Consider the following 24,966-nt stretch of genomic DNA (forward strand, 5'->3'; position numbering starts at 1 on the left):
CAGAGCTATGCAATATTCTATTATTACTTCTCATAACTGTTCAATCAACCCCATTCTGACTGGCACTTAGGCTGTTTCTAGACTTCTCTCACAAAAACTGATGTAGCAAATCTTTGTGCAGGAATTTTTCCAACTATACACTAGCATACAGGTAAATGTAAAAAAGTAGAATGGCTAGATTAAAGATAGACCATCTAAGTAATCCTTAAAGTAATATAACCAAAATGTGTTACAGCTATAGCAGCTGTTAAACACCAACCAAATTTAATTATAATAACTGAGCAAAATACATTGTTCTGGAAAAGATTAAATGAAAATTTAGGATGTTCGCATTTTCTTTTTTTTCTTTCTTTCTTTTTTTTTTTTTTAGGATGTTCTCATTTTCTGTTGTAAGCACATTAAAGTAATAGCACAATAAGTTCCTTATAAAAATATTCAGTCAAAACTAAATGGTTTATTCAACAGTAGCTCTAGAACTTGAGACAGAGAAGCCTCCTTTTAATAGGCATGAATTTATTTGAATTCATTATGTGGTTTACCAAATAATGTGCACATTTAAAGTGACCTTTCAGCCTCAAAGTAGGAGGCTTAAAGCGAAAGGGAAGAAAATCAGTTTCAATTAAGATAAACATCAACTGTAAGTCCCAAGTAGACTATATAGAGTCCAAGAAGGCAAAACTGTCATCAAAAGAAATAAAAAGCATCAAGGCAACAGTAAACTTGATAAAATTTAAAAATGTGAAGTTTTGATGGTAAAAATGATATTGATGAGTGTTCATGGAACACAGGGCTATGTCTGAATGCATTCATCTCTTCCTTCCATTGTCTCTGGCTCACACTGAAGTTGTTTCTGAAGGGTTCTATTTAGCTGCATTATCTCTGCTTAAACAGACATATCTGGGCAGAGTAAACTCTGTTATTCACCATGGTCAATGAATGTTAGGCATTAACTAAGAAAATGGGTAAGGTTGACAGAATACACACACACACACTCACACACACACAATGCATATGTATATATACACATATACATCTCTCACTATCTATCTAATGTTCTATCTATAGTGAATATTAGGATGCCAGAAAAATTTGAATGTAATCTGTTTCACACTAAAACTTTAATTTACTTAACTTTTGGTTGTTATTGTTCTTTTTACCATTATTTTGTTGTTTTATGACGCAGAAAGTGCTTGAGATCTTGGAGGATGAGCAGAGAATTATGGCTCTGGTGATAATTAGTGATGGGTTTTGGTTAATACAGGCTAATAGCGTATTTGCTATTTGAAGCTAATAGAACTTATTCATGCACTACTTAAGGGTAGCCAGGGAAAAGAACATTACATATGACAAGAGCAGTCTTGCCATTAGAAGTTCTATCTTTTGCACCATTCATCTTTTCACAGTGGGGCACCCTATTATCAGCTGTAGGTCAACATTATATATGCTTTAGGAAGATTATTCCAGCCAGTTTGGACATTTTTTTATACACATATACCTACTAACTAACCAATTACATATTGAAAACTCAACTCTTAATTAAATTAACCCCTACTGGCATTAGGACATTGAAATCTATGTACTCATAACAAGAGACAATTCAATGTGGGTTGTCTCATGGGCAACTTGCTACCTTGAGTTAAAGAAAATTATCCATGAAAAAACACAGATGTTACCGTTGCTTTTTAAGAATGATCACAGGATTAAGTAGTTCTTATCGATTTCGGGAAGTTCTTTCTTTACCTTGGCTGGGAGAGGCATTGCAAAGCAGAGATCTTAAGCCTAATGAAAAATGACCTTCAAATCTAGGAAGTCAAATCCCAGGAGGCTCTTAAACTTTGCCTAAAGAGGAGAGATTTACAACAGTAAAGCATCCTGAGGGCACTTTTACTCTAGGAGGCTTTCTTTCTATCCCTAAATCAAGTTCACTTTCTCGGACTTTGGCCCACTGGGGCTTGCAGGAACACATTCTAGCACCAGAGGTCAGCGTCAGATATAGACAGAAACAATTCAGACAAAGATGGACACTGAGGATTGACAATGGGAATCCCATCATTTTGGGATTTCCAACTTTTCCCTGCTAATGTGAATGTGAGGAGCATATAAATGCATGGTCTTGAGAGAGCATTCTTTCATTTTTTTATAAAATGATTGTTCCTCATATCTACAAGATAGATATTCAAGGGTTTTGTACTGTAATCATCTTCTATCTGATTTTTGCTCAACTGGTTACTTTAGTTCTTAGCTTCTCTGACTACCTTAACAAAAGTACATCTCCAACACATGCATACACACACACACACACCCCTCATTAACTCAGTCCTCTGTGTATTACCTTCACTGCATTTAACAGTATTGGAAATCATTTTATTTGTTTAATTATTTTTGCTCAGTAAACTCCATGAATGGAAGGAGGGACTATCATATCTCTAGTGCCAAGCTCATAAAAGGGACTAAATGTATATATTTCCTTTATAGAAATATACAGAAGTTAGCCAGTACAAAACTGTAGAAAACTATCTTAAATAAAATGTCTTGTTGAATTTTAAGAAGAAAACTATTTATATCTCTTTTTATGACATTGTTGTAAGGTACTATTGAAGTAGATAGGAATCATTCATGTATACTAATGAATGAAACATAAAGTAACATAATCCTAAGTAACACAATATTTAGAAAATAATATATATTTTTAGGAAGGCTATCTCAGGGACACCTGTGTGGCTCAGTGGGTTAGGCCTCTGCCTTCGGCTCGGGTCATGATCTCAGGGTCCTGGGATTGAGCCCCGCATCGGGCTCTCTGCTCAGAAAGGGAGCCTGCTTCCCCCTCCCCCTCTGCCTGCCTCTCTGCCTACTTGTGATCTCTCTCTCTCTCTGTCAAATAAATAAATATTTAAAAAAAAAAGGCTGTCTCAAAGAAGTTTTCAGTCTAGATTTAGCTAGAAGTGAAGTGAATTCCTTCCATATTCATGTAAGTTGATTTAATAGAAAGATAAGTTTAAGATTAAGTCAAGATTTACACATATTAACCTTCAACTCAAATGATAACTAGGTTTTACCTACAGCTGTTATGACATTTTCTCAGCAGAATTTCCATTATCATTTCACTTGAGAAAGATCTTATGTGAAAATCATATATAGGTCATATCACATATCATTTTGGAAAGGGCTAACATCCTTACATCCTTGAATAGTAACTTGTATCAAAGCATGACTTCTGTCAAAACTAACAACTTTATGTTATGAGACCATAAACAAGAAAATGTTAATAGGTATTTTTTTCCCTTCTGATAATAATAAACTGGTGAATATTTACGTGGTTTGCTGTGTGCCTGGCTTTGTGCCAGGCAAGCGCTCTCCATGTATTTTTCTATTGAACCTTCACAGGAACCCAATGGGTAGCTTCTCTCCTCATCCAAAATCACCCAGTTTGTGAATGGAGGACCCTAGTTTTGAACTCCACTGGCTTCAGGAGCTGCCCCATCTCTTCAGTACACAATGCCAGCAAATTCAAACTGCCTTTGAATTTCATTAGCCAGCTGGAGGAGCTCATACACTGCTTTCCCAGGACCTAAAGGGACAGATATTTTGAATGCAGTGAAGCAGATGAAGTCTGATACCAAATGATGTCAAAGATTAATACTATCCCTTAACTTATACATGGAACAAAAGGAGTATCTATATAGAACACACAGAACATGGCCTTCTGGCCTATTCCTGGGAGAGGAAACTTAAACATGTGATACCAAACTTTCTAAGTGCTTTTTATTTCTGCTTGCAAAAGGGTTAGCGGGTTTCTCAGAAAACTGAGAAAAAAAAAGATCTCACTTTCTCTTAAAGATTCCTGATTAAATATCTTTATATGCAGCAGAATTTTCCCCTTCACCTGATAGTAAATTCAACTCAGACCTACTCAGAGTCCTTCCCCAAAACTCCTTGAAGTCACCAAAATTATTCTGAGGAACCAGCCCTTGTTTTACAAGCATTATTCACCTTAGTCAGAGCATTACAAGAGGTATCTCCTTCTCTCCAGCAGTAGGAATTAATTTCCTCAGGATTTATAACGAAATCAGAAATGGCTAGGACTGAGACCAAACTCTATAGAAGTTTTCATGGTTAATTTAACTTCCTTTCCCACCAAACGTTTTCACAAGTTCCAAAATGACTTGATACCCAAGATGCTACCTTTTCTTCTGACTCCCTGACTACTCTATCTTAGCCAGAACAGACTTTCACCCATTTAAAAAAGACTGTCCTGAGCCTATTTTTTCTTTTTTTTCTCTTCAAGTAGATTCACATTCTAAATCAGAGCACTAATGAATATAGAGCGTCAGGAAGACTTTAAAGCAAGTTTTTATTCAGATATATTTGAGAAGACACTAAGGTATTCATTTGATTAAATCTTACCTTGAAGGCTAGAACTTCTTCATGTGAACTGAAACTTACAAAGGAGGTTACACCTATGAAATATTTAGGAAGCATCTGGGTGAACATGAAACATCTAGAGTGACTGGCACCAACTTTAAAATATTTTGGGAAGCCCTAGATTGCAAGTGTAGGTCTATATTCTGTACTCTTTCTAAATCTCTTATGTATTTATTCACTAACACACAAATGGCATGACTTATGGAAGCAAATGTGTTTGTTTTGTGCTTTGAACAAATTATCTAGTTTATTATAGTAAATTATCTAAAACTTCTTTGTGTATCGGAAATTCAAGAATTTTTGACTACGAAATTACACATGTGTGGATTTTAAAAGAATTATACATGAAATTACCAGCACTTTATAAAGTAAACTCACCAATAGCACAAAATCAGAACTGGAAAAAACAAAAAACAAAGAAAACCTTCAAAAGTTAGTTACATAAGAAGCGATGACCAAGAGTATAAAGTTGGGAGAAGGGAGAAATTCAAGTATGACATCACTTATAAATTTGCTAAAGTCTTTTTTTTTTTTTTTTTTAAAGATTTTATTTATTTATTTGACAGAGAGAGAGATCACAGCAGGTAGAGAGGCAGGCAGAGAGAGAGAGAGAGGGAAGCAGGCTCCCTGCTGAGCAGAGAGCCCGATGCGGGACTCGATCCCAGGACCCTGAGATCATGACCCGAGCCGAAGGCAGAGGCTTAACCCACTGAGCCACCCAGGCGCCCCAAATTTGCTAAAGTCTTATAAACAAAGTTCATGAACAAAATCGCACAGTGTTTCTGACTACTGGCTAAAGTTCATAACAGTTGTTTAGGGAATTGCCCACAATAGGTACTGAAGAGACAGGGTATACTAAATGGGGTGGGTTCTTTTTTTTTTTTTTTTTAAGATTTTATTTATTTATTTGACAGACAGAGATCACAAGTAGGCAGAGAGGCAGACAGAGAGAGAGGAGAACGCAGGATCCCTGCTGAACAGAGAGCCTAATGTGAGGCTCAATCCCAGGACCCCGGGATCATGACCTGAGCCAAAGGCAGAGGCTTTAATCCACTGAGGCACCCACGCGCCCCTAAATGGGGTGGGTTCTGAAGACAGACTAAGTTCCCAACTAGCAGTAGTGCCAGAGCTGTTACAACTGCACAGAAATGCCGGTAGTTTAGATGTGGACTGAGACTCTTGTAATAATGTGGCTCATTGTGAAAGCCCAATAATAATTTGATATTCCGTTGGCAAACAGGTTTTCCATTGTTCTCTTATATGGCAGTCATAATTCTTAAGGGTGAATACTTTACAGTGAACTGCAGTGGAACATGAATGACATTTTCTTCTGATTTTTGACATGGAATCTGTCTTTGACAATTCTCTCAAAAGCTCCTATTATTTACCTTTTGGATAAAATGGCCTTACTTAAATTAATTCAGTTAAAGCCATGGCTTATGCATGACGTTATAGAGGAATATAATTGGGAATATAACTATAACCCAACCATGGTAATAATAAAATGAGTTTATTTAGAGAACAGGCAAACTAGCTAGTAGCGGTTATTTGTAGAAAGGAAAATTAATTTCCCTTAGTAGTGAAACAAGGTCCTCAAACATTTTACAACATTTAACTAAGATCTATAAAAATAAAAGTCTCCTGGAGATTATCTGTAAAAACAGATGTTTGACAGTAAGTTAAATTATGTCAAATATTAATTTTATGAGTCCTTTTTGTTTAAAATTCACTTCTTTCTAGCTATTTCTCCTGATGTTCCTTTATCATGTTCCCTTCCTATATACACATTAAAATGTCCTAGTTTATATATTTTAAGTTTGAAAAATTAAAGGATAAATTCATCTAAATAAAAAAATAAATTTGTTGGTTTTAAGGTTTATTTAAATAAAATAAATTTAAATATTTAACTTGGCTAGCGCAGCCTTGTTAGGAGGTGATTAAATAAACAATTTATTAGAATGAAAATATCCCTCTACCCCAGGGAAAATGTTTTGACCTAAAAAAATCAAATATTGCAGATTTATTTAAAATTAACCCCCCACACACACACAATTTCAAGCAGTGAGAATAATTTTTAAATTATTCTGTTCACCACTGGATTTCGGAAAGCAAGTGAAACACTTTTAAACTCTAAATGTTCTTCCTTATAATGAAACTGAAAAGTATGCCAGAGTTACAGTAGTAGGTAAAACTAAAAAACCTCTGCCCTGCAGGAATATTTTAGAAAGTCACTAGACTGGAAATTTTATGAAGGTGAGGGCTATATATTTTATCAATGTCTCACTAACAGCCAGCAGGATGCCTGGAGCAAAACAGTGTTAATAAACATTGTTAAATGAACCAATGAAAAAGGTTCCTTTATTTTTGCTACTAATAGAAAAGCTACAGAGATAAAACTCTTCTTTAATGACTGTACATTTTAAGCTATAGAATCAAACGGTCCCGTGGCTAGAAAATTTTTTTGTACAACAATAAAAGCAAATCACTTCCTCTTTCATTAAGGATTAGGCCTTAATTCCTTAACATTCCAAATTATTTAAATCTAGAAGTGTGGTAAAGCTAAAGGCTAATTTAATAATGGGGAAAGTTCACAGTATAAGTAAGAATGCTAACCCTGACTTTGGAGATCAGTGGTCAACTCCATTTGTGAGGGCTCTAGAACAAGATTGACCCTTTGACTCAGCATCTGGGCTGTGAAATCTGCCAGCTGTTGACAGCTGTGATGAGCTTCAAAATGTTCCTGGTGAAGCTGAAGTGAGCCTGGGGGCGTGGGGTAGTCATAACATTTATTTCCAGTCAGTCTCTCAGCTGCCCATAAAAACCACTACACGGACAGAATATAAGTACATGGCAACACACCTTAGCATTTTCTGCTTGCACTGTTCTTTACTATTTGCCGGTGCTGAGAGGAGTCATTCAGGCAAGGAGAAAAATGTTCAGGAAAACTGGAGAGTTCAGACTCTAAAGTGAGAGACAAGACATGTGAGGGAATGGAGAGAAGCGCTGAGACTGGAATTACCAGTGAGGATGGTAAACCATGGGGGAAAGCCAGGGACAGAAAAAATCCTCTCAGATACTTTACAACTGCTTGCACAGAGCTTAAGCTCTGTCTCACAACTCACTCTGGACAATGGCTAGCAGAGTGGCATCTGTTAAAAACAAAATTAAAATGGGAACAGATTGTAACATTTCCTTTGTAATACAGAACAGCTCACTGTTCTCCCCACATGCAACAGGCATATACTGAAGGCCCATGGTGGCAGAGGCACCTCGCTGAGCCCAGCTTCCCCTACAGCATGCTCACAGTCCTAGCAGAGAGGCGGGCCGATAGGCAGACCCCTGCTGCCATGCCACAAGGGTGCTGATACAGAAATGTACCAGGTTTCAGGAGCACACAGAGAAAGCAGTTCTAATTCTGAACATGGAGGTCTAGGAAGGCTTCCCAGAAGAAATGTCCCACTGGGCAAATCTCAGCAATGGAGTTTGGACATGAAATTGTATTCAAACAATTACTGTAAACAGACAACAGCTTTAGTGCATATAATCTTACATACCAAATTATGATGAAACAATTAGCACATCAGGGTCCTGGGTGGCTCAGCTGGTTAAGCGTCTGACTTTTGATTTCATGGTCTCAGGGTCATGAGATTAAGCACCCCCCATTGGGCTCTGTACTCAGCTTGGAGTTTGTTGGAGATTCTCTCTCTCCTCTTCCTCTCCCCACCCCTCCCATGCTCTCTCTGTCTAAATAAATAAGTAACAATTAGCATATCTAATTTTCACCCTGAATTTATATTTCAAACCAAAGTATGCAACAATGTATGAACTACATACACATCAACATGGGATAAACTCTCAAACATCATTTGGTAGGAAAAAAAAAAAAACAGACACAAAATAGTATATACTGTATTATTACTTTTACATAAAATCCAAAAGCAGATAATAATAATGTGTGATCTTTGAAATCAGGGAAATTGTTACATCAGGAGGGGGTGGGCAGTGGCCGAGCGGGGCACAAAGGTGGCTTCAGGACTACTGGTAATAGAATTTTTAATGTAGGTGGTGATGACAGGGGAGGCCACTGATAATTAAAATCACCTTTTTTTTTTAAATTTACAATATCCATAAAGAGTTTTTATGCTTTCTGGTATTCATATGTACTGCATTCTTCTCTTCATAAGTGACAAATTACTAAAAACATGCCAGAAATTTCTAAAAATCACACATTTGTATGCCTATATAAACCCTGCTTTTGCTACAATGGCTTTACTTGCATGTAAATTTAATGGCAGAGTTTACGCAAAAGCATTATTACGAGGTCACCAGGGCCACTTAGATGGCAAGCAGCCACATTACAGATTTTATCAACTGATGACAGCAATTTTTGTCTCCAAGCCCCAAAGCAGCATCTAGTACTTTACGCATGTGGCTATTACTAATTGACAGAGATGAAAAAAGTTAGCCATCTTGGCTTTAAACAATGGGTACTAATACTTTTGTCACATACGTGAGAATACATGAGAAATGCTTTACAATTATGGAGAAATTTCAGGTGCATTTCTAGGGAAGGGTAGAATTTCAGACCCATGTATGTAAAATGATTTTCCCAATTACAATAACATCTTAATAAAGGCATGTTGGCTAAAAGCAGGCTTGCCTTTTGAGTTTCATATTACCATAGAAACACTTACTGATTCATATACAATTAGACTCAGTTTTAACAAGAAGACGCAGATAAATAATTGGGACTAATTTTTCCAAGCAAGAGACTCAGGTAATCTTTAGTGGGCCAATTTTTCCTCCAGGGTGATTTGCTCCACCCTCAATCACACCTTTTAACCCAATGTACAGTAGTTAATTATAACAAAATAATGCTTTTACACATTCTTATTGGTAGCTGTTCATGAAAAAATAAGTAGACACCAGAGACCACGGAATGCTAATTGCCAGCTCTGACTAGGCCACCACATTCTCCACATTTCTAGCTCTCTGCTTCAGAGCCTATCCTTAAGTAACACTCTAGGCCCGAGGAACTGATCTTCTAATCAGATCTTATTTTTTGACTGTTGTCTTTCCAAAAACGGAGAAAGAGATTGAAGCACGTTTTGCTGAGTTAGGAGGAAAGGGTAAATTAAACAGGAGTTCTGTCCAGCTTGGGGCCTGCTAAGGAGGCTGTGGAGAGAACAACTGGAAGTGACACAACCAGGAATAGGAGGGGCAGAGCAGTGGAACAGACTAGGGAAGGGACTAGATCATGTAGGGAAGGCCTGGCAGCAAGCCTATGGTCAGACTGAACCACCAGGCAGCCCCGAGTAAGAAGGTTACCCTGAAAAAGTCTCCACAAAATGCATCCCAGGATAATGCCCAAGCACCAGTCCTTCCTTTCAGATTAAAAGCCTGCTGGAACTGCTTCCCTAGAGGTTCTGACCAAAAAAAAAAAAAAAAAAATTTAAAGATTTTATTTATTTTTTTGACAGAGACACACAGCGAGAAAGGGAACACAAGCAGGAGTGGGAGAGGGAGAACAGGCTTTCCGCACGTGGGGTTCAATTCCAGGACCCCAGGATCATGATGTGAGCCGAAGGCAGATGCTTAACAACTAAGCCACCCAGGCACCCCGGATTCTGAACAATTTTTAAATGACAAAATCAGAGATGTTTTAGCTTTCAGTGGGCCACTACTTATACTCCCACCTTCTCTGTGTACTTTGTTTCTTTAACCCATCTGAATAGAAGAATGTCTTCTTTGAATCACAGTGCTGGTGTGATTGATTCACAAGACCAAGCTTTGTATAAGTGCTCAGTTCTGAGATATGCCCAAGAAGGCTGCTTTATGGAGAAAGAGCCCTTAGAGATTAAATCAGTTTTCATATGCAGAGTTCTTGATTTTTTACAAAGTCACACAAACATACAAGCTTGACAAATGCATCATAGGAGCTAACAATTCCTAGGTGCTCACAGGAGTCAGCCACTGTGCTAAGGACAGTAGGTTTAGTAACACAATTGACAGATGAATGTATCATCCTTAAAAGTAATCTTTTATAATTTTTCAATGATAAATTGAATCCATGAAATTCTCTTATTTGCCATGCAATTGTGGGTAAGTCAGTTTACGTCACAAAGCCTCAGTACTCTCATTTATAAAACAAGGAATAGTAATAGAAACCTCACAGGATTTAAGATGAGGACCTAATGGGATCAATCCTGTCAAATGCGCAGCAATGTGCCTGCCACATAATAGTAAGTATTCAGTAAATAGTAATTACCTTTTTATTACAGTGAGTACTATATTGGGGGAGCAGAAAGGAGTGAAGTTAGAATTTCAAGACATGAATTTTAGCTACTTAATTAATTATATGAGTTCCAATAAGTTTAATGATCAGGCTCAGTTGTCTGTTGAGGTCTTTGGTCAAAACAATGTCTTGCGTTTCCTTCAGGGGACTGCTGGGACATCAAACTCCATTCCCCTCTATGCATAATCCTCCAATCCAGTTTTTGAGAAGTGATGATATAATTATCACAGTATTAGTTAACTTCACAGACACAGCTTAGAATTAGATTAAAGTCCCATACAAATTATAATACCACCGCCCTTACACACTTCTCTAACAGACTCTTACTTGACCTCATACTTCATTTTTGAGTTTTTAAAAAAGTATTTCTCCAGTATAAATCTTTGCCACATAAGCACTGACATTGTTTCTATCAGTTTTTCTTGACGCTATTTGACTAGAAATGCTAAAGACTAGCAAAACTTTTCTGCTTCCAAAATGGGGTCAGGGATGGGGAGAATCAGATTATAGGTTACTCTCTGTGGTCCCTTTCATTTCAAAGGGTTTATGGTTCTACGGACTGGTCAAATGCCAGAGAGGAAGAAGGCAATGCAGTTTATAGTCTGACTGAGGGAGAGTCAATAAACCGAACTCATCAGGAACTAGCTAGATTTCCAAAGTAGGGAGGTGTGTCAAAGTCCATTTTCTATTTCTTGATACATGTCTATGGTCCATGATTAAAGGCTTGTATGCAAATCTCCGAAGAAGGCAGCCAAAATATACAAATGTTCTTGAGATGCACAAGGTTAAAAGGAGAAATGACAAACTTAGGGTAGAAAGGAAAGGTATGTGCAACCACCAACTGACTACTTTTTGGAACACTACGAGGCAGAATGCTGTGTCACCAAGACAGTTCAGAAAGTGGAGAGAAGCCAATAAAACAAGGATGACAACAGCAGTTGGCATTCACAATTAGACTACATTTTTTTCTTTAGCTCCGTGATTTATAAGCTGTGTGATTTCAGTCGTATTTCATATGGTTGTTTTGATGGCAAAATGAGCTAAGTTGTGTAAGCACCATGTCCAATGTCTGACAGAGGATACTCAGTATATTGTAGTGACCGTCATTACAACAGCTACTACCCAGACTATGATTGGAGGCCTCAGAGCTGTTGTCCTAGCTGGCTGGCGATCCAGGTGTTAATCTGTTACCTGCTGTTCTCCCACAAAACTAGAATCAGAGGAAGCATTACAGCAATGCTCATTCACAAAAGCTAGAATGCCACAGGTTTAAAGTTGACATATTTTGCAGTTATTTATCCTAATTAAAACAGTATCAGTCATACAAATTCCTTGACCCAAAGAGAATTTGGTGCTCCATTGCAACAGAGTGAAATCATGGATGTTAGGAGGTATTATTTTCTCTATACCAGATATATATGAATGTTTCACGCATGTTAATCAAAAGGAGTTGAATTTCTCATCTTAGATGTATTGCAAAAAGGAAGTAGAATCAAGTACAATGGGAACACTCTTCTGTGTGAAGCCTGAAAACAATTACATATTGAAACTACGTTTTACAAAACATTTTTTTTTAACAGGCCACACTGGTGCCATCTACTTTATAATTCAAAATGAACATTGATTGTGCAGTATGAAACGAGAAAAGACCACAAAGCAGTTTTCGCATGTGGTACAGAAGAATCTACTTATCGTTTGATTCACTATCCCTTTATCCACCAACAACTAGGAAGAAAAGGGTTAAATTTTAAGCAAGGGGGGGGGTTCAAATTAGATATAAATAAAACGTCCTAACTGTGTACATTGTAAAATATCAGGGCCATTTGCTCTAAGAAAGTTTCAGAAGCTGCAGTCACGATGTGTGTGTATTCTCCACCTAGTTTCTACTTTTCTGATTTCTTGTTCTCCCTCATGTGTAGTAGAGAAATAAGATGTGCATTGACTCCCTTCATCCTCTGGCAGAAATCTTTAAGACTGAGATATGAGGAGATAAAATGTCTTCGATATTCCAATCCATTACTGACAGCTTTTGCCCGGAAGGTGGCAGTGTGATTATAAATGGGGTAGGGTGCTACGTGGTACATGTCTGGTGCAAGACTGGCTGGAGTTCTTCCATATTGGCCTCCTTTCTGATCTTCCTTCCAACTTCTCTGGCCGCACCTCCTCAGCTCTTATCCACAATGTTTCCTTTATATTTTTTTCTAACTTTTATTCTGAAGAGTGGTTTAGCTTAGCTTCCCAAATTCACATATTCACCCATCCCACAGAATGCTCCTAGGAGAGACAATTCCCTTCAAAGGCTGAGGGTGAATAATAAATACATATAGTTGATGTTTCCCTGTTAAGAAAAACTGAACTAAGAGACTGCATCTGAAGGTTCTGGCTTCTCCCTATTATTATGTGATTTCGTGCTAAACTTGACCATGGAACAAGGCATTTTGAGAGGCACTGGAACAGCCTGCCTTTAGTTATCTTCACATGGTTACACTTAATAGTACCTTACCCAGGCTCACTGTCTTCTGCTGTGATATCCCAGGACTTTCTGTAGGCCCTGATCCCTGGAGAGATTTGGTGCTTGGGGCTAGAATCTACCGTACTTCCACTATCCATTTTCTAATAAACCTTAGGCCTTGGTTTCATCTCTTAAGAAAATGGATAATCTCTGAAAGGGCTCCTAAGAAAACCTATGTTGGCTTTTAACTAAGATTGTGTTTTCTTTGTGACTACATTCCTCACCGATCTAGTTAATAGCCCCTAGGTCTCATTCTCGGTATCTTCATCCAGGCTTTAACAATTCTATATGTTTAATATTAGGGTTTTTTTTTTTAAGATTTTAAAGATTTTATTTATTTATTTGACAGGCAGAGATCACAAGTAGGCAGAGAGGCAGGCAGAGAGAGAGAGAGGGAAGCAGGCTCCCTGCTGAGCAGAGAGCCCGATGCAGGGCTCGATTCCAGGACTCTGAGATCATGACCTAAAGACAGAGGCTTAACCCACTGAGCCACCCAGGCACCCCTAATATTAGTTTTATTCAGAACACTCATAAAAAGCTCTCAGGCATCTTTTCCTAAGAAAAATCTCCTTGAAGACCTCATTAACATCCTTCCTTTTTAGTTTCATCTTAGAATCCACCTTTCTCATCTTGCTAATGACAATTGGGTGGACACACACCCAACCACTCCTATATCCATGATTCCATTCATGTCCTCATTTCTTCTGATTTAATAAAATTTACTATGATTGGAATGACTGACAAAGGGACTAACAAGTGATCTAAACTTTACCTCTGCTAAAAGGCAGATTTCAGTAGGGACAAAAGCATGGCATGCTCCAGATCAACAGGGAGGAAAGAGGAGAGCCAGAGATAGGAACAAGTGCAGCTGCAAAGATAACACAACGAGCTCCATTAATGTGGAGCCCATAGAGTGTAATGTCCCTGAAGAGAGTGTTGTATGCGGCAACATTACCTATGAACTTTATTCCCCAGTGACACGAAAGAAAAAGTGGGTTGAGAATCCCATTATGAAATGCCCAAACTAAAGAAACGCCTTTCTCCCAATGCATTCAATACCAATTCAACATTTCCTTATCAATCACCATTCACTATGTGAATTCCTGAAGTGCCAGCTATGCATATATTTAATCAGTGATGATTTTTTCATCTGAAACAAGACTACACACTCTTCTGTGATTTCTCAGAAATGATATAATCATCCCATAACTTACAGTCTTCCAAGATAGAAGTATGTGAACTGTTGTTATTTGAACTTCCCAGAAAGTTTTATTACCAGCAAGTTTATCCTAGTCCGTGCTGGAGTACAGAAAACAGAAATGATTCTCCAGTAGTAGGGTAACACTACAGAAAGCAGAACTAAAAAGGTTCTTAGTAGTTTATTGGCTTCCAAACAATATTCCTTGGAACCCTAGAGCTCTTTGTGGGAATTTCAAGGGCAGAAATTGGATTTGGGATGTGGGAAGAAAGGTACAAATTCGGGGGTGATTTTGTTATATGGATGTTTATGTATTCTTATGTACCTATTTCATACATATGTATGTTTTAACAACTTTACTTCTATATATCAAATATACAGATAATTTTAAATCTTCCATATGTATTCACTTGTTTGTATTACCATTTCATTTATAAAAAGTGTTCCATTGAGAAGAGCATATTTGGAATTCATGGATCTAGCGTACCCTCTTTATTTTACAGTGAGTGAACGCGGCTATCGAGGGACTAGGTGGCTTCTCCAGGGACACAGTAAGTTAAAAGAGGACTAGACAAAGGACAAAGGACATTTTCAGGGAATCTCATAACTTACAACTTTAAAGATTATACCTATCTGTATCTAAAAATCTACTCTGTGCTTCCCTAGTTAAGTTTTAAATGATATTCAAGGGATCTTAATCACTTCTTTTAAAAGCTGTGTATCTTTAAGTCTTATACAACAGAGGCAATACAAGCTTGAGTAAGAGGATCAGAAAAGTTTATCATATGCTCAAAACTCTGAACCAGCCTAAGCCATGTCACAGGATATACTGCACAGGGACAAAGTACGCAAATTCCATTTTTTTTCTCCTTTATAAACATTTCTAATATAAAAGGTGTAGGAAAGGAGATTCTGTACCTTTTTCAAAGCTGACTTAAATCAGTAAAAAACTTACTACAGAATCTGAGATACAGTATTTATTTCTAAACTGAAGCCTTACAGAGCTTTCAGAGAACAAAGAAAGACAATCTATTTAAAACTGGAAGGCACTGAACTTTTGCTCTTTATTTCTCTGTAATAGGGAACAGATGACCTTACTTGCTACCAAAAGAGAATATACTAGCCTGTAGGCTATAATTGCAGGCATCTTTCAAACAGCTGTTTTCAATACCCATCATCAGCCCTAAACTTAATAAGCTATCATACATGTAAAAAGACAACTTCCAATTTATTTTCTCAATATCTAATGAAATATTTTACTGCATTTAGATGTTTTCACAAGAGGGACACTTTTAAACAGTCATTAAAACGATAATTGCATAAACAGTAGAGAGAGGCAACATGACGAGGTAAAAAAAAAAGCAGTCTTTGGAGCAGGCCCACTGGGGTTCTGATCCCAGCCTTCCCTGGCAACTGAATGGCCTTGACCAAGTTATTTCACTATATAGGCTCATTTCCTCTTCTCCAAAATGTGGATCGACAACTCTTTCCATGTTGTTATGAAGACAAAGTAAGACACTGTATGTAAAATTCTGCCTGGAGTTTTCATTCACAAAATACACTCAATAAAACCAAAGCTTCATAGAAAAGTAGAAAAATGTCACCATGTTAAGTGAAACAGAGCACAGAAACAGTATTCACAACCACTGATTAAAATATGCAAGTTAAATTAAAAAAAAAAAAAAAGAATGAGGCTGGGATACTGGCGATTTTGAGTAATTTTCCTCCAAAATACTATTCAATATTGTCACATCTTTTAATTCTCAACTCTAAGTCCAGTCAATGCTTTTTACTGGGATCGTGAGGTCAATATAAGAGTTATCAGTCAGCCTGAATTTTTACCTTAGGAGAAGAGAGTTGATAGGAAAAAAAAAGCAATTTATTGATCACTTATTGGTCTGAGCAGCAACATTATTCAGAAGATTGAATCTGCTCGGTATTGAAACACTTATTCCCCATATTTTGGACATTGAGCACACTGTTGTTTACCAGATGTGTAGACATCTATACACAAAAAGATGAGCTCACTATTGCACATGGTAGTTCTATTTTGAATCTATTTAAACTTCAAGTGTTTGATGAAAACACTCATACAATATTGAAGTACAGTGACAAGAACAGAAATTCTCCCTTGCCTCCTGTCCTGTCATTTTTACCCTCACAGTTAAGCAACTACTACAAAAGGCTTTGGAAGAGCTTTCAAGACTGTTTGTATGTCTACAATCCTGAGTATAACTTTTACATATTCAATAATCTGTTTCAAAATTTGCTTTATTAAAAAACCCCACTGTTACATTTTAAACAGCAGCATCTCTTTTCTCCCCAGTATACACAATGAACAATCTTAAATATAGCAAGTATATGCCAAATAATGGACACCTGATAGCAGAAAAGAACAAAATCCAGTTTTACAAGCCAAAATTCTCTTTATATTTATATTTGGAAGGTTAATCATTTTTTATTTAAACTGAATTACATAAGTCTTAATTAATGAAAAGTATCTCTGGGATAGGTTTTTGAATGATAAAATGTTATGATAATATAGTATTATTATAATATTTAATTGCTGATTAAAATTGAATTTACGACCTGAACAATTAGAATATTTATGGAAATGTAACTCTGTCACTGCTTTCTTATATAGAGTTTAAACAGCTGTTTTGAAATAACCAGAAAGGCAAACAATGGCCCAATTGATGAGCTTGCTAATTTTATTAACTTTATGAGTATAAAAAATACATATATTAAGTTTTTTCAACTTCATGCATGCCCACATATTTTTAAAGGAATGCTAAAAGATAAATACCATTAGTGTATTCTACAAAAACCTGGTGCATACTAAGGACTCAATAACTACAAGCTGAATAAACAGAAACAGCCTAGTATTTATTCTTATTATATATTCTATATTTCTTTTTTTTAAGATTTTAGGGTTTTTTTAAGATTTTATATATTTATTTGAAAGAGAAAGAGAGCATGAGAAGAGGGATGGTCAGAGGGAAAAGCACACTCCCCAACAACCAGGGAGCCTAATGTAGGACTCGCTCCCAGGACTCCAGGACCACGACTGGAGCTGAAGGCAGTCGCCCAACCAACTGAGCCACCCAGGTGTCTCTATATAATATTCTATATTTCTGACACCTGTAACTACAAGGAAACAAATTGACTTCAAGATTAATTTTACTTTTTCAAAATTCATAAAATTTTAACTGTCAGGCTTTTCTCCTAAGTATATGGATTAAAAGGAAAGGTAAATGCTATCATTAGGAGTTTGTATGAAATTCCTTTTAAAAATGTGACTGTCTCACAGGGATTTAATCGGGGCTGTAAACCACAAGCTGGTATGGATTGCTTTTTCTGGTACTGGATGGAGAGAAACAAAGAGGAAAAAATAAAGGAAAAATAATCTGAAACACCGGATTCTTGCAGAAGGCAGTTAACAAACTTCCAAAGGTAGCATTTGGCTTGGAGGTGTCTGAGGGGAAAGTAGTTCCCATTTTGGGGAAAGAAGGCCAATGGAACAGAAAATAGATTTAAAATAAATCTATGAATGGAATAAAATAGATTTAGAAAAGCAGAATTGAGATGATAATGCCAAAAGATGGGTCCCCAAGAACAAAGTACTCAGATATCCAGAAGAGGAAATAAAATCATCTGAAATAGGGATTGATGGCAAATCAGGAGGTCTCTCCTGTGGGAAGTCAAGTGTTAAGAGCATGAAGTCGTCATGGCATCTGAAAAGGAAAGGAGGTGTAAGGTGGGGGGTGGTGTGATTTAGAAATTACAACAGAAAAGTTGGTAAGCAGAAGACATTGTCCCACAAAGCCTTCTGGGGCCTGTATGTGCAGAGGTACTGGGAAAAAGATGCTGCTATTTTTTTTAGTTAAGTAAATATATATATGCATCTATATACATATATATTTCCTCTCTATACCTAATCTATAATCTATGTAATTTTCACTATATATAACTATAAACAAAGATAGATATATATATATAGTATTTGAATTGATAAAAGGGATAGTAAAATGTTAACACTATAATTATAGCACTTACAGCCTGAGACCAAATGATTTAGAGGCAGCAGTGGCGTACTTAAGCAGTTATGATATCAATAAGTCAGATGTAAGATTAATAACTGGGAAGGTATCTGTAGTGTGCTGTTAAATCTAGCAATCATTCAGTATAAAGAGACATTTATTTCTTACATAAAAACCATTCTGATCCCAACACAAGGAAAAAATTTAAACTTAAATGGAACAATACACATATTCACAAGTTAATATTTTTAAAAATATTTTTTGAACCATCTCCATATTTATTCATAAAAAGTAACTTATAGAATTTAGAATAATAGAGTAGTTGTGGAAAAAAAATACACTGTCAACCTCAGAGGAGTAAAGAATGTCAATGTTACTAGACACCTCAAATGAACCAATCATTACCCAATGAAACTACAATTTAAAATTAAGTCTCCTGGAAGTTTAGGCAGAAAGGGGAATGGGTTAATTAAATACTATTCATTCAAGTATCAGATTAGTTTTCACATAGGTAAGACAGAAATCACAGATGAATGAAAAGCATGTATTTAATGAATTCTGATTACCCATTTATTTTGGCCAGAAATTCATATTAGCTATGGTAATTAATAAAAGGACTATTTCTCAGCATTCATTATTTGGCATAAAAAAACTGTACAAATTAATTTGCAGATGCGAACTTTTCTTTAAATAAGCTCAAGGAGGAACTTATTGCATATATTCTTTAAAAAAAATTTTTTTTTACATATATTCTCTTTTAAGAGGAATCACAAGCGTCGTAAGAGAAAACCTGCATCTATAATTTTAAAACAAAGAAATACTACTGAAGGGACAGTTCTTAATTCTAGGCCTCTATGAAACACTAGGACAATAACAGCAACTGATAATCCAACCACATAAAAGTGGGCTGACTTCCTTACAGAAATATGAATATTTGCATGTGTGTTTGACTGCTGATATAATAATACATAGTAGATTTTGCCTGCCTACTTCTCTCCTATCCCTAACCACCTGTCCTCGATTATTGCTTTTATTTCCCCTATGTGAAGCATAGTTATTTCCATTTCAAAGAGCTGAGCTTATTTTTTTTATAATCAAGCACTAAGATAAACAAAGTAAGATTAACCTCTGAAAAGTATTCTGTGAATAACTAATCTAGACACAGAAGTCACTTTATTGGGAACTATCCCTTAAGGGCTATTTGTTTATGAGCATAACAAATCAAATTGGGGGAAATAGTAGATTAAAATATTAGAATAAATTTAAATTAAGATACTTTTTAAGAAATTAAACACTTGCTTTATTGCTGTTTCATAAAGTATTGAATATCAAGCAATTCATTTTTACTGTATCTTTACCTATACACTTGTTTTTAGGCTGAAATAATAATTTTTATAATCTTAAACACATATTTTTCATTAGACTGAAAACACTAAAGTTTCCAAACCAACATGACCGGGGAATGTTATTAATAAAATAAAACATAGAAGATGACTGAATGATTGGCAACCTGATATACACTTAGCCACATACTTAAATTCAGGTTAGTCATATGATTAAAGATACATAACATTATTAATTTCTCTAACGTATCTGTCTCTGTGCTAAAATCCAAGATATCTTCTGAACACAATGATAAAGACTGCCAACTACCAGCCTGCTTGTAGCAGGCAAGAAACATGAGAAAACAAGACCAAATCAGACAGTGAAAAATGACAAGTTTTCTTCTAAACTCTCGACATATATGCAAGTTTCTTTCCTTCCTAAAAATTATCATCAAATGAATCGCTGCAGTCCACATGGAGTTAAAAAATGTGGGCACCTCTGTTTTTAGAACAGACAAAATGAACACAAAATAGACAATGAAATTGTTCCCAATACTGTGCTTTCCTACAAAGCCTTAACATCCCACATAACTCTTGAACCTCATCAGCAATTACTAAAGACTCAAGTATTAAATCAATCTTAACAGGGAAGAAGGGGAGAAGCACGAGAGAAAAGCACATTACCAAGCTGCCTCTGTAGTCCTTAAGGAACTTGTAGACCGGGATCTTGGCTTCATAATAATGCTCATTTTGGGAAAAAAAGAAAAAAGAAAAAGAAAAAAAAGAAAAACAAAGGAAAAAGAAAAGTGTCTTCAAGTATTTTGATTAATACATTTCAGCTGGCTTTCTACAAAGATGATTTTAAATATATTCCATTTCCAAGGGAGGCTGCTTGAAGAAATCCAAATGTTCCGGAGTGCAGTTCAGGTCCCCAATCCAGAGCATAAGGAAGCTTCTAAGACACAGGAGCTCTTTCCTCTTTCATGCTGAATTTACTCCAGTACCAGGCTGTTCAGAAGTGAACAGTTTCTTTTATGTTTTGCATTGCCAAGGGAGGAACTGAATTTTGAATCTATTCTTTATCTGGTCACAAGGAAAACCAACACAGTGAAAGAGCCACTTGATCTTGTCTTTTCTGCAAATCTCTCTTAAAGGTTTCCAACACTCAAAGTACTCAGGTAGAGCGAAAAGGAAAGAAAATGACTACAAGTTACTGAACACCAGAGAGCTGTCAGGGAAGTTCCATTTCAGGGCGACCACAAGAAAACACTGTTCTCTGGAGAGCCAAGAAGTCAGCGAGAGAACAGAGCCCTCCACACTTCAGCGGGGCCCTGTGCTTTACCTGCGAATGCAATTTCCACTGTGTCCCCTGCTTAGAATCTGACTCCAAGTCTTTGTGAATGAGAACTATCATTCAATCTCGCCAGGCAGAAATTATTCCTCAAGGGCTGTGTGACGTCTGTAGGAAGGCAGTTCAAAACATCGCAGGGAAGTGAGAGAGGCAAAAAAAAAAAAAAAAAAAAAAAAAAAAAAAAAAAAAAGGCAGCAACCAGCCGGGCAGCGTCAATTGCTGAAACTTACAAAGCAAAGGGGCAGACAGACCAGCGCCAGGGATCAGGATTGTAAACCAGCCAAGCAGACAGACCTCTCCAAACTTATAAAACTATTTCCTCCTCTGGGAAATGAGGTGTCTGTGTTATTCAGGGTAAGATTCCCTGACCACGTTTATGAGGAACACACCCCTTTGCAACTGACATGTTTCTCTCCCCTTCAACAAAAAGGTGATTTTCTCAAAGTCCCACATGGACCCTAAAATTTCTCATTAAAAGCGTAGTTAAGAGAACTTGAGGGCTTAGTAGTTGTTATTCTGAGCCTATTTAATGAAATGTCATGCTTCGAATTAGATTGTAGATATGGAAACTGCCTCTTGGAAATTAAACAGAGTGTAGCAGGCATCGCTGCATCAGATCACGCTGGAATGTTTAAACTGAAAAATCCAATATATTACTGCTAGATAAGTGGCTACATGTACTAAGGCTGTTCCCTTGCACAATGTTTTCAAAACCTTCTTTCTTTTTTTTTTTTTTTTTTAGACTGTATTTATTTGACAGACAGAGATCACAAGTAGGCAGAGAGGCAAGCAGAGAGAGAGGAGGAAACAGGCTCCCTACTGAGCAGAGAGCCCAATGCAGGACTCGATCCCAGGACCCTGAGATCATGACCTGAGCTGAAGGCAGAGGCTTAACCCACTGAGCCACCCAGGCACCCCATATACCTTATTTCTTTTTGAAAATCATATGCAAATTTTATTGATCTCTGTACACTGAAGGTTCTGCATTTAAGTCTTAACCACTCTCATTAAGAAATGAAGCTCTTATCATATCATCTTAACATCTTTTACTATTGTGAAGACCAATCCCTGCCCCACCTCCTATGACTGAAATGAAAACTATTCTATTATAGTAGACATAAACTACACTGATTTGAATTATTCCCAGGAGAAGGAACATTTGACCACCCTGGCTATTCCCCACCAAACATTAGCACAGAGGATATATATTCTTCAGTGTGTGCCAACTTCAGTTATTTTGCATGTGAATTATCGACTGAAAATAATTTAAGGATTCTGATTCTTTAAATGACATTAGTTAGTACGTTGGTTCTCTAGTCTGACGTGAACTTGGTATTTATTTAGCATTTGCAGGCAGGATGTTGGAGTGCAATTGTGACCCACCCAAAGGATTTGGAAAATTAATGTAGTAAGGCATCCCGCCAGGGGCTCGGGCTGCTTACTGCAACAAAACCTTCAGCTCCTCCCCTGGTCACACTTCAAGGTACAGTTGTGATTTTTGTCTCCTCTCAGTGACCCTCAGGCCTCTTAAGGTAAATGCTAATAAATTACTTTCCTATGACTGCTCAGGGAGAGTCACATTCCCAGTCCTGTTTCATGCTTAGTGTATTTCTGGTACTGGAACGCAGGGTAACAAATCACATATTTTTAGAAATTCAAAAGAAGGCGTGTGAGATTACTTATTGGGGGGGGGGGTCCAGGAAGAGATTTATCTTCTATCTCCTCAGAATTTTAATGTGGGAAATAAAAAAACAGAGTACAAGTAAGCAATTACTATTATTTACATGAAGCACCCTTTTCTTCTGGTCACAGAATGTAATGTCTGAATGTTGTTTGTTAAGCTTTCCTGAAATAATCAGCCCTCTATTTTACCATCCCCTAGAAGGCTCTCTGTCCCAGTGAGATTTCTTAGCTCACTGTTATTTCCTTCAAGTCACATACACATAAGAGATTAGTGCTACCCCACGAGCTTTTCCTTACGTATTTGCTCAGTGTTCTGTATATTTATTCTAAGTGTCTATCTCTGAAAATCCTAACCCACCTATTGGGTAGCTCCTAAACACTGTATAATAGTCCTATAATGACAAATACATCATCCTTGTGCCCAAAGAATACAAGATGAAATGGGGTATCTCACGATGTACTCAACTAACCAGAACACTCAAAGCTTCTTGGACAGGTGACAAGGTTGCTCACAGAGAAAGAAAGATGCACAGTACCATCAGGCTACTGAGACTTGAATTTTTATTTTACTTATAGTTGTAATACTTAAGGTAGTGGACAGATTAAAAAACTAACAGTACTCATTCAATATTACAGTGTCTTCTCCACTCCAAGTCAGTTTTTCACATGTCCATTTCTAAAATAATGTTTAGTAATCTAACTGTTGTGTCTGTTTTCCTCTGAAATGCTTCTCAGAATGAAACAGATAGGGCGCTGCCCCCAAATTCCTGTTAGTAAACTAGTGTATATATATATATATATATTTTTTAAAAGATTTTATTTATTTGACAAACAGATCACAAGCAGGCAGAGAGGCAGGCAGAGAGAGAGAGGGAGGAAGCAGGCTCCCCGCTGAGCACAGAGCCCGATATGGGACTTGATCCAGGACCCTGAGATCATGACCTGAGCCGAAGACAGAGGCTTAACCCACTGAGCCACCCAGGCACCCCAAACACGTATATATTATACAAACTAACAAAAATGTTGGAACCTAGGATGACTGAACATTAGGAACCATATGGCTCTTGTCTAAAGAGGTTTGGAGAATATGTATTTGATCCAGAAGCTGCTATTCTTTCTAGCTTTCATGCGGTGTATTCAATTATATAATGTTATTTAGATTTCTATTTGACTATTGTCACCACAACATTTCAATGGACCTCAGATGTACAAGTTCCTTTGAGTCATCTATCTGTATTTCTGTTGAATTAAACCACTGTGTAATATGATGTTTTCTGAGCTTCAGTCATTTGTACATGATTTCCAAAAGTTTTATCATACTGGCACACAATCTATACCATTACTTACTTGATATTTTTCTACACTGATGCAATTTTTAACTCAAGTAATTTAGATTTAAAAGATAACCTTATACTTATTTGGTAAATGTGTTTGACATGTTGGTTATTCCCGCCCCCCCCCCCCCATGCAAGTACTAATTGAAAAAAAAAAAAAGTGAGAGAGAGAGAGAGAGTCCAAATACCACCTAAAATCTCTCCCATACCACTAATAATGTCCATAATGCAATATGGGTAACACTCATGTGGAAAACACCAATTGCATAAAGTAAATTAGATGCACCTTAAAATATGATTTCCCTTTCTCTTATCATTTAATGGTGAGCATGGGACATGGGACTAACAATATTTACCAAGCGCTAAGAACTAAATATGAAGCTTTAACTGGAACCAATTAAATGAAGTGTTAAGGAATGATTTTACCATGCAATGCACTTCTCTCAGATTTTATTAATTTGAAATACTCGGCCCATTTTGAAATCTTCTCTAAGTCAACTCTTATTTTCAGACTATAATCAGATACTCTACACTTTCCAATCTGTCATGGGCAAATCTTGGAGAATCACATTATGAACAAACGGAACATTCAAGCCTGTCAAATGCACTTAAATTCAGCATGGCAGATTATGTCAAATAACATTTTGGGAAAAGTAACCACAGAGCTGCAGTTTTTAAAGTTTCCTGGTATTCTACACTGAATCTTAACATTCCTAAGAACAAATCACTTTGAAGTCTTGTATCATTTCCTCATAATTGAGAAATAATGTGGTATTTTTCTTATCTGGAGGGGAATTTCAGGCAGA

General features: G+C 36.8%; 1 protein-coding gene across 5 annotated transcripts in view; it reads right to left on the reverse strand.

Annotated features, from left to right (window-relative positions):
- The window catches only part of PDE4D (phosphodiesterase 4D), a 785,924-nt gene that overhangs the window by 292,010 nt on the left and 468,948 nt on the right, over positions 1-24,966 (reverse strand). Inside the window, exon 1 of one of the 5 annotated variants that reach the window (XM_059175043.1) lies at positions 20,477-21,256. The exons of the other annotated variants lie outside the window; for them this stretch is intronic. Coding sequence (XP_059031026.1) covers positions 20,477-20,541 — 65 coding nt within the window. The 5' untranslated portion in view covers positions 20,542-21,256. Of the gene's footprint in view, positions 1-20,476; positions 21,257-24,966 lie in introns of those variants that run through there. 5 annotated transcript variants of the gene reach the window in all.

The sequence above is a fragment of the Mustela lutreola genome, chromosome 5 (genome assembly GCF_030435805.1).
Source record: "Mustela lutreola isolate mMusLut2 chromosome 5, mMusLut2.pri, whole genome shotgun sequence".
Classification (NCBI taxonomy): Eukaryota; Metazoa; Chordata; class Mammalia; order Carnivora; family Mustelidae; genus Mustela; species Mustela lutreola.